The following is a 17,892-nucleotide window of genomic DNA, read 5'->3' on the forward strand; positions in this document are numbered from 1 at the left end:
GAGAGAGAGATAGTAAAAACCCAGAAATACAACAATTTCATGATTCACCAATTCAAGCAGACATCTTGACTCTTAAATCCTTCTGCCAACCTTTAAGCAAATCTTTAAATGTTTTGCTTCTGTATCCACATTGGTGCAACATACCAACATACATCAAACGCACCTCATTTGCTTTTGGGGTTATTGTAGCCACATAAGACATTACTTCATTATATAACGTTGCTATCACAAAGCTGCCTTTCAGCCAGTTGAACAAGCCATCAACACTATCACTTTACCCAACTGATAAGAAAATATCAATCAGATTCGATACTACATAAAAATTACTTCAAATGAGAGTTTTATTTACCATCACGTAGGAACACAAAGACCTGGGAGAACTGGCCCTAGTCATGCAATTAACAAAACTTGGGCCTTAGGTTCATCCATTTTAGAGTGGCATACAATGACGTCAGGATGCAACCAATTATCCACTTGTTTTCTGGAAACACAAGATATTTTAAAATCCTGTGACTCTAAAGGCACATAACCAGTTTCTAGTTTGTGTTATACAGGTGTAACTTCTCACTTTTCCCTTGATAATCTTAGCACCGAATGCCATCCATCACTTCCAACAGAAATGTAAAAGGCTCAAAAGGCATGAAGCAGTGGCAGTCGTGTCAGCAAGAAGGAATGAAAAGTTGAAGGAGAGGAATGGACTGGTGACCTGTGGCTGTGTTATTGATGCACGGTTGCAGTGGGCACAGACTCCAAGCAAGGCGCATGGTCAACGCCTCATTTCTGATCACTGAAAACTTTGAAACTAATATAAGGCATTCTTCACATCTGCCATGACATTGAAGAAATTGCTCATCAAGTGTTTACTGGGAGGCACCATACACAAGTACACAAAATACATATACAAAGTTAAGAGGGATGGGGCGTCAACAAATGAACACTTCTGTAGCAATTAAATTCACAAAGGCTTGGGACAACTAAAAGTATTTGTTTGCGAGCTGACCTTCCCGGAGACAGCAGCTTGAAAATGAAGTTAAAGCACGCCAGCAAGGTTAAATACTAAAGTGCTAACAAACATGCCTTGCAGACAATGATAATGAACTTCGTCATTCTATGTCCAAAAGGATGGGAACAGTTTCAAAGTGATGGAAGCCGACAGAGCTATAAAGTAAGCCTTTTTCACACAGACAGATTGGTTAAAGATTTTCATTTAATGTTTATCGATTCTATGAATGTATTGCTGTTTAATATAAAAAAAGGTTCCAATATTGAATCTTTTAAATGTATCGACTAAGCAATACCTGCAAAGCCATTCCACACAAGTATAACTAGATCATGGTTGAAAACGGACAGCATGTAGAGAATATGTAAAGAGAAAAAGGAGACAGTGAAATAAAAAAGGACAAAAAGAGAAAACCACAGAGAGAATGCATGATACTGAATGGAAGGGTATCAGATGACCGAGCAAATTAAACTATGCTAAAATCCTCATAACAGGAAGATTATGACTTTTTGTGTTCTATTTCAGTACGGATAAAGTCCAGCTTCTATACGTTTGAGTGGATGTCAAAACTATTTGTATGTTGTTTGCCCCCACCTTTAATAGCAAAAACAGGCTAAATCATCAACGGCATGGAATGCACTCAGAAAAAGAGGTTTGGATTGATTCACGTATTCTCACCCATTACATTCTGCTGACTATGATCTAGCCCATACCGAAAGGTGTTTGGTACATCCAGGTCATTAAAAACTATAACAACAATTGTTCTTCCAAGGCACTGTGCGAGTTCAAAAGAACAAGCTTAATACATATTCTACTATATAATTTCTCCACAAGCTGACAGTTCAGTGCCACAAGGTAAAATCAAATGTATACACACCATAATTGGTGTCCAGGCCGATGGTGTAACGCAAAATAATGAGAACCCCCCCAACAGAATGTGATGCGGGACCGCGGAGTATCCCATATCTTACAGATATATATTGGCCTTGGGCTAAATGAGGGGAGTGGGCATGGGTCTGAATGTTTAGAGGCCCCTTGAAGGGTTGGGGCCCCCCCAGCACCATGGGCGGCTGCAGTGGCCTGCACCGCGCCCATGCTCAAAGCTAAATTAAAGAGTCTCTGAAGTCCAAGTTCTTCCCTTAAAAAATACCCTAAGAAATTATTTTAGGTTTAGTGTATGCTACTGCATTTCTATGATTTAGGTTCAATTCCATCCAATTTATGGCTTTCCTCTACTACAGATAAGAAAGCTAGAGAAGGAAAATGTATCTTAACCAGAAAGCGTCTGTTCATGGTATCGGGTGCTGTAGCTTCACATGCTCTACATACGCATGCCATCTAGTATTGGGTACGGGAGTTTTGCAAGGCATTTGTTTCGAAGAAGCATTTTTCCGAATCACAGGGCCGAGTGACTCCTCCTCCTCCTCCTCCTCCTCCTCCTCTCTGATACTGCGCATGGGCATTGTCTCCTTTGTTAGATTGCTTTCCCGTAGGCGGCTGAGAAAAGGAGCGCAGAGGAAGTATAGAGAAAGATGTCCATGAAAATTTAACTATGTATGTACAAGTATATACAAATATAAAGTAACTGGAACAGCCACAGGCGTGCGGTGAGGGCACATGTGAATCTACAGCACTACATGCCACTAACACATGCATACTGGCTAAGTAACATTTTCCTTTCAATGGCATGTGTGGCTGTAAATAGAGATGATCTACACAGACTGTAAAGCCGTCCTTCCATAAAAGCGGTGGCTAGCCTGTGTGAGTTGCAGTTGACTGGAACAGTGTTCACAGCACAGCTTGACATACATTGGCTTGCTGATGTGCCAGTATATCCCAAAAGTAAAGCTTTGCAAATGTATGTGGTGTAAACCATGTAGGTTAGCCTTATAAATGTCTGCTATAGGTATATTTCAGAGGAAAGCCATAGTGGCTCCTTTATTCCTAGAAGAATATGCTCTAGGAGTAACAGGCAACTGTCTCTTTGCTTTAGCATAGCAAGTTTGTATGCACTGTACTATCCATCTGGTTATGCTGTTTTTGGATATTGGACTGTCTTTGTGAAGTAGTGAAAAAGCTACAAAGAGCTGTTTGGTTTTCCTAAAGTCTTTAGTTCTGTCAATGTAAAACATAAGTGCTCGCTTAACATCTATAGTGTGAAAAGCTTTTTCCGCAAATGAGTCAGGCTGCGGAAAGAAGACTGGTAGCTCAATGGATTGGTTGATATGGATTTGGGAAACCACTGTAGGAAGGAACTTTGGATTTGTGTGAAGGGCCACCTTAGCTCTGCGGATCTGGAAAAAAAGGTTCTTCCAAGGTTAGGGCATGGAGTTCACTAACACGTCTAAGTGATGTGATCGGGACTAAGAACGCCACGTTCCAAGAAAGATACTGAAGAGGACATGAATGAAGTGGCCCAAAAGCCTAGTAAGGACAATATTGAGGTTCCAGGATGGTGCAGGAGGCACTCTGGGTAGAATAACCCTTTTAAGGGCTTCCAATAAAGCTTTGATGACTGAAATTTTGAACAAGGAAGTATGTTGTCTGTTCTGTAGATATGCAGCTATAGCTGCGAGATGTAAAGAAATTTAAGTCTAAGTTAAATTTGCTTTCTGTAAATGGAGCAAATACCAAACGATGTCTTAGACAGTAGCTTTAATGGGATAAATACTTTTGGGTTGGCAGTAGTATACAAAATGTTTCCATTTTGCTGCATAGCATGCTGTAGTTGTGGGTCTATGAGCTTCCTTGAGAATGTCCATACATCTCCCAGGCAACCAAACTCTGACTTCAGGAGCCATATCGCAAGGTTGAGTGACTTGGGGTCTTGATATCCGATCTCTCCTTGATTTTTAGTGAGAAGGTCCGGCCTGTTGGGGAACTTCTCGTGGTGATCTACTGAGAGGTGCATAAGTGTGGTGAACCATGGCTGACGCGCCTAAGTGGGAATTACAAGGATCATGGTGAGCGATGTCTGTCTTAACCTTCAAACCAAAAATGTAAGGAGAGGAAGAGGTGGAAAAGAGTTTGCAAATTTCCCTGAAGAGTTCATCAATAGAGCGTTGCCCTTGGATAGATGGTGTGGGTACCTGGAGGTGAGGCTTGTGCATTTTGCATTTTCTGCTGTGATGAAAAGGTCCATCTGGGGAGTCCCCCACTTGAGGAAGTATTTTTGAAGCACTTGCGGGTGGAGTTCCCATTCGTGGACTTGTTGTGTATCCTGCTAAGCAGGTCTGGAAAGACATTGTCCATTCCTGGGAGACACTTTGCCACCAGGTTAATGTGGTGAAGGAAAGCCCACTTCCATATTGTCTGAGAAAATTGTGACAACTAGTATGACCGTGTCTCTCTCCCCCCCCCCCCCCCCCCCCCCAATCCTTGTTTCTGTTATATGGCTGTCATGTCTGTGACAACATTGTGACACAAGTGATGAAGAAATGCTTTCAAGGCTAGAAACACTGCCAGAAGCTCGAGATAATTGATAAGCATGGATTGGTGAAAGATCCCAGAGGCTCTGTTCAGTGAGGTCTTGAAGGTGAGCACCCCAACATATCAGTGATGCGTCTGTGCTCAGAATGACCTGAGGTACAGGGTCCATAAAAGGCTGTCCTTTCAACAGTATGGTGGTGTTCCACAATTGCAGAGAACGGAGAGTAGGACGGTCTAACACCACTAGATCCTTCAGGTGACCCTATGACTGAGACAGACAGTGCTGTAGGGGACGCATGTGGAGTCTGGCACGGGGAATAATGGCAATGCAGGATGCCATCATCCCTAAGAAGCGCATAATAGTCCTGACTGTGTATGTACGATTTTCCTGAAACTGGGGGAGCCGAGACTCAAAACTCCGAACTCAGGCCAGGTTGGGGTGTGCTAACCTCAACTCTGCAGAGAAGAGCTCCTAGATAAGGCTCTATCTGAAGAGGTTGTAAATGGGATTTGACAAAGTTGATTGTGAATCCCAGCGTTTAAAGCAGGACCACTGTCACCTGAGTGTGATATTGGCATTGTGGTAGTGTGCTGCCTACATGAGCCAGTCGTCTAGGTAAGGGAGCACCTGTATGTTTTGTCTTCAGAGATGTGCGGCAACTACTGCTAAGCACTTTGTGAAGACTCTGGAAGCAGTCGTGAATCCAAAAGGCAGGACTTTGAACTGGTAATGTCTGCCTGCAAACACAAACCTTAGCTATTTTCGGTGTGCAGGGTGGATGGGTATATGGAAGGAGGCTGTCTTTAGATCAAGGGATGTCATTAAGTTGCCTTGTTGTAGAAGCGGAATAACGTCTTGAAGGGTAACCATATGATAGTGTTCTGAGAGAATGTAGTGGTTTAATGGTCCGAGGTCCAGAATAGGCCTGAGAGAGCAGTACTTGTGTTGTAAGGAGACAGGCTCAATGGCCCCTTTGAGAAGAAGGGACTAAAACTCTTGTTTGAGTAGTGTGAGGTGCTCATGGGATAGTCTGAGTGTGAGGGGGAATGTCTGAGAGTGGTAATGAGCTCCAGACAATAACCATGTTGGATAATGGAAAGGACCCATTGGTCCATGGTGATGTTCACCCATTCTGGACGAAAATTTTGAAGTCGTCCCCCGACAGGTGTGGAGTGGATGGTGGGAAGACGGAGGTAGTCACTGCCTTGTAATGGAGTAAGAGCCTAAGGTGGCCAAGCTCTTACCTCTGCCTCAGTTGTTATTGCCTCTATAGGCTCCCCTGAAGAAACCCCTAGAATATGAGGCTGAAGGCTGTCTGGGCTGGGAATTAGACAGCTCTGAGGTTGTAGATTTTTAACCATCTCTAAAGGTGGGGCGATGAAAAGTGCTCCTTTGCGTGGGGGACGGAAGAGTACCCATGGCTTTAGTGGTGTCCCTATCTTTTTTCAGGTTCTCAATAGTGGAGTCCACTTGGGGGGCCAAAAAAGGGCTCCTTGTTGGAGGGTATATTAGGAACCGCTTGCTTTAGGCCATCACTTATCAGGTCAGAGAATGGCTTCTTCATATGACATGCTAGGCTGGAAATCTTAAGTATCACCAGCTCCCACAAGACATGGATGTATTGGCATTTACGGCGAATGGGCCGTGCAAAGAGCTAAACTTAGCAACCCAAGGTATCAAGATTCTTGTATTGCTGGGCAAGCCATAACACAGGCATTGACTTTCTGCTTTGAAGAGAATGTTTGAACAAACAGGCTGTCAGGTGATGGGCTGGAGGAGAAAAAGTGGGGTCATATGGGTAATCTGCCTGTGGGCTGCTGCGAGCTTAAAAGGCTTTTCCCATGCAGGAAATTCAAACTCAAACACGAGCAGGGCTACGAGGAAGCTGTGGAGGATTGCAAGATTTCAATCAGAATGTTAGACACAGCCCTGCAGAAGATACAGTAAATTCCATGGCCTGTGAAGCAATCCAAATTACTGTTTTAGAAAGCAAAACCTATTCAAAGGAGGCCAAGCGCAATAGCAAATATTCCCCTATAATGAAGTATCTTAGCATCAGGATTTTTACTATCGACTATAAGTAGAGGTCAGCATCAGTCTTGCAGGTAGCAGGAGGTGATCAGGTCTTCATCTAAATCAAAAATCTCCTCAAAGCAGGCCCACCTGTGGTCCTGGGGAGGTGCTCACAATAGGTTTCCTAGTCAAGAATGAGTCTTGACCTTGCCTTTTGCCACATGGTGATACTTTCCATAATCAACTCATTGGTCAGCCCTCAAGTCAGCTCTGCAGGTGCTATTGCAAAATCAGTACTAAAGAGGGGCGCAAGAAACGGTCAACAGCACCATAGCCACCATAAATGCCTTGGCCAAAGCCAGTGAAAAGTAGCCATGTGAGGTGTTGAGGCCAGAGCCACAGGAGTTGTGAAGCCCTCAGGAATGCCCCTTCTCCCCAACATTTGTGAATCATTTAGTAAGTTGACTGAGTTGCTACTGAAAGATAACAGCATCACAAGCCACGTCTCGAACAGGGCAGGCATGGCCGAAGGGCCATGACATGCAGATCTCTTATTTTTGGTAGCTGCTGCTGACTCCAGATTCTCTCAGGAGCAGGACCTCTTCATTGAGGGAGAAGACGACGTTGCCGTTTTTTTGTAAGGAGATACTGTAGGAGAATGTGTCCTGGAAGATCACTTACCTCTGGGAGAGAGAGTTTGCTTGAGAGTCTTTAGGCATTAGCTCCAGGTACCTGAAGGCCTTTGGAGACATGGATGTTCAAGAGTCTAAGGCTGCAGCTTCATGTCCCAAACCACACCCCACATACAGTCATCATGGGGGTCTAACAGGGACAGCTCCTTGCATCTGCATAGCTTAAAAAGTCTAAGGGCCTTTGAGACATCTGACCTAGTCACTGTCAGCATAGGAAGTTGGCTGTTTACATTCTGAACCAAAATGAGGTACACTGTGCAAGTAGTAGGAGCAATCCCCAGAAGCACAAATGACAACCCAAATGTTCTCTTTATGGGTAGTGAGGTTGAGCAGTTAGGCATATCAGATGGTAGTGCTAAGCATGTAAGGCACACACTCATACAGTAAGTGAGAGAGACACTCAAAGAAATCAGACACCAAATAAAAATAACACGTAAGTGTATATAAACTTTTATACCAAGATCACTGGAGTCAGGTCAGTACTTTTCAAGTTATGAATTTTTAGAGTTTTCAAAAGCATTTTTCAGAAAGCTGCCATGCAATCCTATGGAGGAAAACAAAGACGGCAATCCAGATAGAGTACAACAACTTATGGGACCAATCTCCTAGACTTAAAGGGGTTTTGAGGGAAGGTTCAAGGCCACACCAACAAGTCACCACAGGGAGCTCTGGCGCATACAGGTGCAGAGGTGTCCCACGGTGTTGGGTGCCCCATTCAATGCAAAGGGGATCGGTTCTGGTAACAAAGTCGCTGCAGGAAAGACAGTCCAGGGGAACACATAGGGGGTCACTCAAGGCACGTGGGGACACCGTCGATCCACTCCTTCTCAGGCTGTAGGGTATGGGTGCAAGGGTATATTCTGGAATCGGGTCCAGCACTAGAGCTCCTCACGGTTGCAGGGGGGGCGCCAGAAACACTCTGCAGGCGTTGACTGGGGGTCCAGTCCGACCAAGCCAACAAGTGGGCTCAGGCCTTACAAAGTGGGGAGACAGGGGGTCTGGGTCGGACGGGAGCAGAGGTCTTTGCCTCCTGGTCACTAGCAGTTGTTGGGGGGTCTGCAGAAACAGGCTGCAGACTCCGTCTCAAAGTCCACAGTGGGTGAACACGAGGTAAGCTTTGTCTCTGGAGGGCCTGGGGACCACAGTAACACCTTTGGTCCACTCGACAAGGGCTAGTAGGCTCGGGTGCAGTGGGAATGTCCAGCATCGAGTCTCTGGCAGTCTCAGTCCTCTCCGTTTTTTCTTGGGTGCCTGCGGATGCAGAGCAGCTGCTCCTCCACACCAAGGGAGTTCATGGCGATTTGCGGAGCACTGGCAGCTCTCCCAGGTTCTTGGACGCTATAGCAGCAGAACAGGTCAGTTGCTTCTCGAGGGTCGGGTGCAGCAGGCAGGGTTGGCACCAAGTCAGTCATACTCCTCAGTTTTCTGGGTCAGAAAGCTTCTCGTCCACTTCTCCTTTCATGCCCAGCGAAGATCTGAGGGCGTGGTATCAGGGGCACACCTAAATACTTAATTTAGGAGGCGTTAACGGGAGCGAAGGGTAGTAGCCAATGGGCATTCCCTAGATGACCACTTCCTGTGGGAAGTGGGCATCACCCTAACCAGAGTTCCTCAATTCCACAACATGCAAGATGGCAGAATTCCTAATGTCTCCTGTCCACTTCAGGCTGGCCACCCTTGGGGTGTGTTCATCCTGGAAGGGTAACACCTTGTGCATACCTAATTTTCCCACCTGTCCAGGTGCCAGATGGGCCCCGAGGCAGGGGGGATTGGGATCTTCCACTAGGGAACACCAGATCTGCATAACAAAGATGGTGGGCTTCTATGAAGCTCCTGCCTTGGAATTCAGGTCACCTTGTGGTAAGGGGTGTGAACACCCCATCCCAGACAGGGTTTTGTTTCTGACCTCTTGAGTGCAGAGGCTCTCAACCTGGAAGGGCAGATGTGTCTGTTGGTGGCAGCTGGTCAGAACCGGTCAGTGAACTCACCAGCAGTTGGTAGGTTTTTCAGGGGGCACTTCTAAGGTCCCTGTGTTCAGAGAAACCATCTTGGAGCCGGGGAACTCGTAGTTACCAGTGTTCAGCACATGCATTTAAAAGGGCTTCCCCACACACTTACTATGTCTAAGATTAGACAAAGACATAGTAGGAGCATATTTACTCATACATATATGCCCTCACTTGTAATGCAATGCAGCCTGCCTTATGCCGAAGGCCTGCTGTAGGGGTGACTTACAGATCTTACAAGCAGTGTTTTAGGGGACTTGCACACAAGTGTTCCATGTTGTGTTTTCAATTTTGGGAGCACGCTGCCAGCAATGGCAGTAAGCATAAGTTTAGTGCTGGGACCCTCAGGGTGGCACAAGTTGTGCCGCAGCTCTGAGGGGGCCCTCTCTAGAATTTATGCCCTAGGTACCAATTACTAGAAGCTTACAGAGGTGCTAAAGGGCCTTGTCATGTGGGACCAAGTGACTAGGTATCTTGTTTCTGTGAAGGAAGACTGGCAGGTACAGGTACCCAATGTACTTCAGTCAAAGTTGCATCTAAAAACCAGGCAAACAGTGGGAGGAGGGGTACTGCAATCAGAACCCAGCTCCCTACAGTCAGTAACTGAGAATCTGTTTTAGAGAGACACCAAGCGAGAGCTCTGGGTCCGGTTGATGAGGTGAGGAAGAACAGAGACTGACTATAGTGACCAGAATGATGCCTAATGTTCTCCACTGACATCCATGTCCAGAAGTAGAGACAGCTGGAGCAATGTGGTGCCACCTGGTTGTACTGGAGGGTCAAATAAGGATGAAAAGTTCTGGATCAGTCTAAAACACAGAAGGAATAAGCAAAAGATGAGTAATCTGTTTTGCACAGAGAGTGGACCATGTCTCAAAGTGAGTCACATCTCAGCTTTAAAAAAATGCAGGCTTTCTGATACAGACTTAGGAACGTTTCTATGTTACCTTTGTTCAGCACTGGCATCTTGGCTATCATGTTGTTGTAGCATGTGATAACTGTGTCTGTGGAAGGATGAGGATGACGAGCTGTTGTGTTTCTCTGGAACTTCTTCCCGGGGGCTGAAAGGAAATCAAACCACATATCAGCTAATGGCAGAGAACAGAGTTTATCACAAGCCAGATTGTTGTCCGATTTCAGCAGGTTAAGTTATTTTGAATTAAACTGAAAAATGCTGTAAATATGTAATGCATTTTAAACATATCAGATTGGAATGAGATTTGTCGTTGTAGAATGATATGGGGTGAGAGCCCATTTTAAGGGTGTTAAAAAAATTTCAGCATAAAACATGGTTACAATAAACAATGAAAAATAACAAGTAACTTATCTGAGTTACATAAGGACTTTTTTAGCAGAATTAAAATATTTTAATCACATCAAAAATCTCACTATCAATGTAGGTAACATACGCCTTGCACTTGGTCTATTTTTTCTTAACTCACTGCCTCCATGTCTCACCCATACCTTTACCTTAGCTTCTTTAGTTATACTACTTCTTTGACACCAGGAGAACGATTAAAGAGGGATAGCACTATTTCTTTTTGCAGACCAACCTAGTTTAAAAAAAATTACTTTTGTGCCAGATACTGAACGCATTTTCTGCTGAAGGACTGGCACTGGTGAGGTAGGGTACAGCATTCAGAAAGTGAGAATATCCCTTGGTGCCCACAATATGCTAACCTACAGGCCAGTTCACCATGAAAGGCAAAAACTCACCCATTAATACTGATTGAGTGACTTGGTAGTAGTTCCGTATATTAGGTAAGATAATTAATTTTGTCATATGTGGACCTTTAAAGTGTTACAAGAGTCATTCTTAATCCTTCCTTTCCCCCATACTCAGTTTTGGTCAGGTCAAACAATCTGTCATTTAGTACAGATTGTTAAGTAAAATGTTTACAATTTTCGGGAGAATAATCATTTAAAAATTGGCAGCACAGCTATTCATGGACAAAGGAAGCAGTTTCTAGTGGGAAATAATTCTGGCACTACGCAGCAATGTGTCAAAATTAACCACACAGAACGCTTAGGCATTGTTGAAAAGCCTTAAGTCCAGATATTTGAAATGCTAGTATTCCACCCTAAGAGGCATGGCATGCATCCCACAAGGTTCCTCCCCTGCCAAAGGGACCAGTTGGAAATTATCTCAATTAATCCCAAACACAGATTATGTGTTATATCTGTTGAATATGAATTTTAGTCTAAGGGGATCCCCACGTTCAGGTACACATAATAGAATATCATCTGCACTGAGCAAAATCCTGTCTGTCCACTCGAAGACCTACCTTTACCACCCTAACCTGAGCAACTACCCAAATTATTTCTGCCAGTGCCAAAACTGTTGTTACAAACTGAATTGTGGACAGTGGGCATCCCAGTCTCATTCCCTGGAATTTGTGGAAGAATCCGGTTTCTACTGCAATCTAACTTGCAGTAGAAAGTAATGTCCAATACCCATATGTGAAACAAAAGCACCTTTCCAAGGCATCAAATACTTTTTTGGCATCTAATGACAATGCGGAAATCTGTTCAGGGAACTTGGCCACTATTTAAAGTATGTGCAGACTTGAGTTTGGTAGAGCTATGTAGCATGAAGCCAGAATGGGCTGAGTAGACCAGATCCCGGACCGCCTATGTCAGCGCATTAGCAGGTACTGTTGCCAACTTTTTCTTCTCACTGTTAAGCATGGATATTTGGTGAGATCACCCACAATTCTCCCTTGGTTTAAACTCTTTGTATATTAGAACAGCAGTCACAGCTCCTATATTGTCAGGAAGGAACCCCCATTTCTCGGGACTCCATAAATATATTCAACATCAGGTGGTAGCTTTTAACACATTTTTATAGAGTTTATTCAGTATCCCGTTGAAGCTATATCTCCCCCAAGATTGCAACTGGGATATAGTGGGATATATTGGGATATAGTGGCACTCAGCTCCTTTACAGTGAGTTTCCCTTCCAGTTCCTGTTTCTGTTCCACAGTCAGGTTGTGGGTAGGACCATCATGCAAACACGTCTAGCTAGGATTCTTCACAGTCCATCCTAGTTATGTGGTAAAATGCAGGGCAATTTGCAGATTTCTCTGCAACATTCAACTCACCTCCTTGGCACACCAAATAATGAGCTCCAGTATTCAAACACAGGCAATAGTAATGGCTGTTGAAACTGCACCTCTTCCTCTAAGCAGCAAATGTGCTGGAGTGACAGGCAACCCAGCATAAAGCGCCAGGACAGCCAACATACTCCTAACTGAAAGTATAACCACTTTATCGATCAAAGTCAGAACATACATGTCTGAATCCATCAGTCTATGCCCTCCTTCAACTGGGGCAGCCAAAGAAAATTAAAAGCTGATCTAAAGTCGTCAAGTTCTTTGTCTTGTCAATGGAGTGTCTGAGACATCTACACACATCCAGAAAATACAGTGGCCTCTCTGAAGGGGACAATGGCTTTGAAAAGAAGAGCAGCGCATGGTTGGCTCATCGTTTACATTAAAACCAGGTGACACCTCAGGCATTAACTTTTGGTTGGTATAAAAAGTGACCTTCTCTTACAGAATGGAGAAATGTTTCCTCTAATGCATGGAGCTCTCCTACTCTCCCCTCCTGATGGTAACCCCAAAAGGATCCACTGGAAAATGTATTTCAAAAATGATTTATGAAATTATTCAACCCAAAAAAAATATGAGCTTCTTCAGCACTGTATTGAGTTTGTGTGGTACTCAGAGCAGCGTATGAGGAAATCCTTGAAAGAGGTCCTTCACAAACTCCTTGACTATTCTTTCGGGGAAGAAGGGAGAACTGAAAGTTCACCTGTCTTTACAGACAGCAGTCAGGGACACTCTAAAGCTGCAATAGTTTGGTGTGCCAGTACTGCCTCAGCCAAGCAGGAAAAACCAGGATCAGTTTGCAAGTTTCTTTCTTCACCTTATACACGATTCACTGGACCTAGGAAATTTGTGGAAAAGTAGATGCAAAGGCATCAACCCAGCTCATCGAATATGTTTTCTTCTGACCTCTATGCTGAAAATGCTTGAAGGCAAAAAGGTGTCAGTTCTTGTTTTCTCGAGCAGCAAAGAAATCTAGCTGAGTTTGACCTCAGAACCCTTAAAACCTGCTGTAGTTGATCAGTATGTAGTCATAGACTTTAAGAAAGCCATTGTCTGTTGATTAGGTCATTACTCTGAAAGAACAGAATCTTTAAAATAAATTACTAAAAACTGCTTAATTCCGTGAAACAGCTTCATAGTGACAGCAAGATGAAAGTAAGAGCTAGCTCTAAATGAGAATGCAAATCTGACTTTGTAATAAACTCTGGTGTCACACAAGACGGTGTGCTTCGACGATTTTTGTTCAATGTATTAATAAATGAGGTGGGCAAAGCTCTATCGACCCTAAGCTTAAATGGCCCAATACTTGGAGGGACTCTAATATCCATCTTGGTATTCACAGATGATGCAGTGCTACTAGCCCCTGCAGAGCTAACAATGCATAGGCTTTTTACTGGCTTTGCAAACTTTCCAAACCATAAAAGGCTAACTATTAACATCAACAAAACAAAATGTATGATACTTAAATGGCAAACCTGAAATAGACACTCAAATCTATGACATGGTGCTTGACAACTTACTCACTATGCCTATCTGAGAGTCCCAACTAAACCAATTATCTTGTGCAGAGCAGGTTACAAAAAGTAAATCCATTCTAAATAAATCCGCCTGGGCAGTCTTGTGCTTTTCCAAGACATGCAGTGGTGGGCTAATGGAACCAGCTCTTAAAGCATATAAAGTATACGTTTTGGTTTCTAGCACATAGGGAGCAAAGGTATTGGGATACAGAAGGTCACCAGGTATGCAAATGGATGCAAATCATTTCTTATGACACTCCAACACCTTGGTCCAGGAACAACAAGGGCCACATTAAGAGTAGAGCTAGACATGTACAGAATTGAAGCCCATTTTGCCCTACAATTGGCTTTGTACTGGGCTAGTTTGTGGACTAACTACATTTTCAGTCTTCCAAAAAGCTCTCCAAAAGGTAGCAAAACACAATTATCACCGCCCTGGTTCAGCCACATTGCTAAAATCCATACGGAAATAGGTTATGCCGACTACTGGGCCAGAACTGAATGTACAATTCGTGCAAATCTGCAATTAAGTAAGAAGCAGTAGTGGGTCAACCACCAGCAAAGTGCTTCAGTCAAGAAAGAAAGCTATTGTCAAAATTTTGGTCCACGAAAATTGAAGTTTCTTATGGACCATAGCTAGACTGCATACTTCAAAACTAAAGAACAAGTTACTTGCCTTCAGTAACGCATTATCTGGTAGAGACAATATCGAGCCGCAAAACCCTTAACATTGATGTTCCCAGGCATCAGACTGGATCCAGAAGATTTTTGCAGAAGCAGTACCCCCTGTGCGTCATCAGGTGGCTTCGTTCAGTTCTGAATGCTGGCGATGTACGGGTCAGAAGTGACATCACGGTGACCTATACAAGCACCACCTCAAGGCACAGATGTTAGTTATTTTTCAAGACTTTCCATGCCAGGAGCGCGGAGCCATGTAGTGCATTGACATTGGCCCAGAAAGGGATCCTCCCTAACTAAGGGATCCTCCCTAACTCTAGAAATCTGTCTGCAAAGCAGGGAGGAATAGGTGGGTCGGTAAGGAATCTGTGGCTAGTTATTGTCTCTACCAGATAACGTGTTACCAAAGGTAACTAAGTTGTTCATCTGAATGAGAAATCGTGCCGCAGATTCCTTACCTTCGAATGGATACTCAAGGTAAAACCTTCCCCAGAGCCGGGCTGAGGACAAATTGACTAAACAAAAACATCCCTAAGGATTGAATGGGCGAAATGCCCGCTTCTGCGGACCTGACTGTCCAGGCAGTAGTGTTTGGCAAACATGTGCAGGAATACCAACGTTGCTGCCTGGCAGATGTCCAGGACTGGGACGCCACAAACTAATGCCGTAGTCGCAGCTTTTCCTCTGGTGGAATGGGCCCTTAGCCACAGGAGGCTGCTTTTTAGCCAGGACGTAGCAGATCTTAATATAGAGGACAAACAAGTGCAAAATGGTGGACTTCTCTACTGCCCGACCTTTCTTTGCTCCAACATACCCCACAAAGAATTGGTCTTCCACCCGGAACTCTTATGTGTGGTCAAAGTAGAACGTCAACACTCTTTTTTGGGTCCAGGCGGTGGAGTCGATCCCCTTCTTTAGAGGGATATGGAGTAGCGTAAAAAGTAGGCAGGAGACAGACTGTCCCAAATAGAATTGAGTCACCACTTTTGGTAGAAAAGAGGTCCTAGTGTGAAGCACCAATTTGTATGGAAACAAAGTCAAACATGGAGGCTTGGATGACAAAGCCTGCATCCCACTCACCCTCCAGGCAGATCTTTCTGCCATTAAAAAGGCTGTTTGATGGTGAACAGCCAGAGGGGACAATTGAGCAGCGGCTCGAAGGGAGCACACAAGGTATATGAGAACCAAATTAAGGTCCCACTGAGGCATGATAAAAGGTGAAGCCCTTTTAAAAACCTATTTACAATTGAGAACTTAAAGAGGGTTGGTGTAGGAAGTTGGCTCTGTATGTGCTATTTCAAAGTAAGGAATAGCATGCACAGAGTCCAAGGGTTCCCCTTAGAGGTAAAATAGTGGTAAAAAGAGATAATACTAATGCTCTATTTTGTGGTAGTGTGGTCGAGCAGTAGGCTTATCCAAGGAGTAGTGTTAAGCATTTGTTGTACATACACCTAGACAATAAATGAGGTACACACACTCAGAGACAAATCCAGCCAATAGGTTTTGTTATAGAAAAATATCTTTTCTTAGTTTATTTTAAGAACCACAGGTTCAAATTTAACATGTAATATCTTGTTTGAAATGTATTGCAGGTAAGTACATTAGGAACTTTGAATCATTTCAATTGCATGTATACTTTTCAAGTTATTGACAAATAGCTACTTTAAAAGTGGACACAGTGCAATTTTCACAGTTCCTGGGGGAGGTAAGTTTTTGTTAGTTTTACCAGGTAAGTAAGACACTTACAGGGTTCAGTTCTTGGTCCAAGGTAGCCCACCGTTGGGGGTTCAGAGCAACCCCAAAGTCACCACACCAGCAGCTCAGGGCCGGTCAGGTGCAGAGTTCAAAGTGGATCCCAAAACGCAGAGGCTAGAATGGAGAGAAGGGGGTGCCCCGGTTCCGGTCTGCTTGCAGGTAAGTACCCTCGTCTTCGGAGGGCAGACCAGGGGGGTTTTGTAGGGCACCGGGGGGGACACAAGCCCACACAGAAATTTCACCCTCAGCAGCGCGGGGGCGGCCGGGTGCAGTGTTAGAACAAGCGTCGGGTTCGCAATGTAAGTCAATGAGAGATCACGGGATCTCTTCAGCGCTGCAGGCAGGCAAGGGGGGGCTTCCTCGGGGAAACCTCCACTTGGGCAAGGGAGAGGGACTCCTGGGGGTCACTTCTGCAGTGAAAGTCCGGTCCTTCAGGTCCTGGGGGCTGCGAGTGCAGGGTCTTTTCCAGGCGTCGGGACTTAGGTTTCAGAGAGTCGCGGTCAGGGGAAGCCTCGGGATTCCCTCTGCAGGCGGCGCTGTGGGGGCTCAGGGGGGACAGGTTTTGGTACTCACAGTCGTAGAGTAGTCCGGGGGTCCTCCCTGAGGTGTTGGTTCTCCACCAGCCGAGTCGGGGTCGCCGGGTGCAGTGTTGCAAGTCTCACGCTTCTTGCGGGGAGATTGCAGGGTTCTTTAAAGCTGCTCCTTTGGATAAAGTTGCAGTCTTTTTGGAGCAGGTCCGCTGTCCTCGGGAGTTTCTTGTCGTCGTCGAAGCAGGGCAGTCCTCAGAGGAGTCAGAGGTCGCTGGTCCCTTTGGAAGGCGTCGCTGGAGCAGAGTTCTTTGGAAGGCAGGAGACAGGCCGGTGAGTTTCTGGAGCCAAGGCAGTTGTTGTCTTCTGGTCTTCCTCTGCAGGGGTTTTCAGCTAGGCAGTCCTTCTTCTTGTTGTTGCAGGAATCTAATTTTCTAGGGTTCAGGGTAGCCCTTAAATACTAAATTTAAGGGCGTGTTTAGGTCTGGGGGGTTAGTAGCCAATGGCTACTAGCCCTGAGGGTGGGTACACCCTCTTTGTGCCTCCTCCCAAGGGGAGGGGGTCACAATCCTAACCCTATTGGGGGAATCCTCCATCTGCAAGATGGAGGATTTCTAAAAGTTAGAGTCACTTCAGCTCAGGACACCTTAGGGGCTGTCCTGACTGGCCAGTGACTCCTCCTTGTTGCTTTCTTTGTTCCCTCCAGCCTTGCCGCCAAAAGTGGGGGCCGTGGCCGGAGGGGGCGGGCAACTCCACTAAGCTGGAGTGCCCTGCTGGGCTGTGACAAAGGGGTGAGCCTTTGAGGCTCACCGCCAGGTGTCACAGCTCCTGCCTGGGGGAGGTGTTAGCATCTCCACCCAGTGCAGGCTTTGTTACTGGCCTCAGAGTGACAAAGGCACTCTCCCCATGGGGCCAGCAACATGTCTCTAGTGTGGCAGGCTGCTGGAACCAGTCAGCCTACACAGATAGTTAGTTAAGTTTCAGGGGGCACCTCTAAGGTGCCCTCTGTGGTGTATTTTACAATAAAATGTACACTGGCATCAGTGTGCATTTATTGTGCTGAGAAGTTTGATACCAAACTTCCCAGTTTTCAGTGTAGCCATTATGGTGCTGTGGAGTTCGTGTAACACAGACTCCCAGACCATATACTCTTATGGCTACCCT

General features: G+C 45.1%; 1 protein-coding gene across 1 annotated transcript in view; it reads right to left on the reverse strand.

Annotated features, from left to right (window-relative positions):
• The window catches only part of EDC4 (enhancer of mRNA decapping 4), a 703,483-nt gene that overhangs the window by 256,587 nt on the left and 429,004 nt on the right, over positions 1 to 17,892 (reverse strand). The window contains exon 19 of the mRNA XM_069217586.1: positions 10,089 to 10,202. Coding sequence (XP_069073687.1) covers positions 10,089 to 10,202 — 114 coding nt within the window. The remainder of the gene's footprint in view (positions 1 to 10,088; positions 10,203 to 17,892) is intronic.

This window comes from Pleurodeles waltl, chromosome 12 (genome assembly GCF_031143425.1).
Source record: "Pleurodeles waltl isolate 20211129_DDA chromosome 12, aPleWal1.hap1.20221129, whole genome shotgun sequence".
NCBI classification, from domain to species: Eukaryota; Metazoa; Chordata; class Amphibia; order Caudata; family Salamandridae; genus Pleurodeles; species Pleurodeles waltl.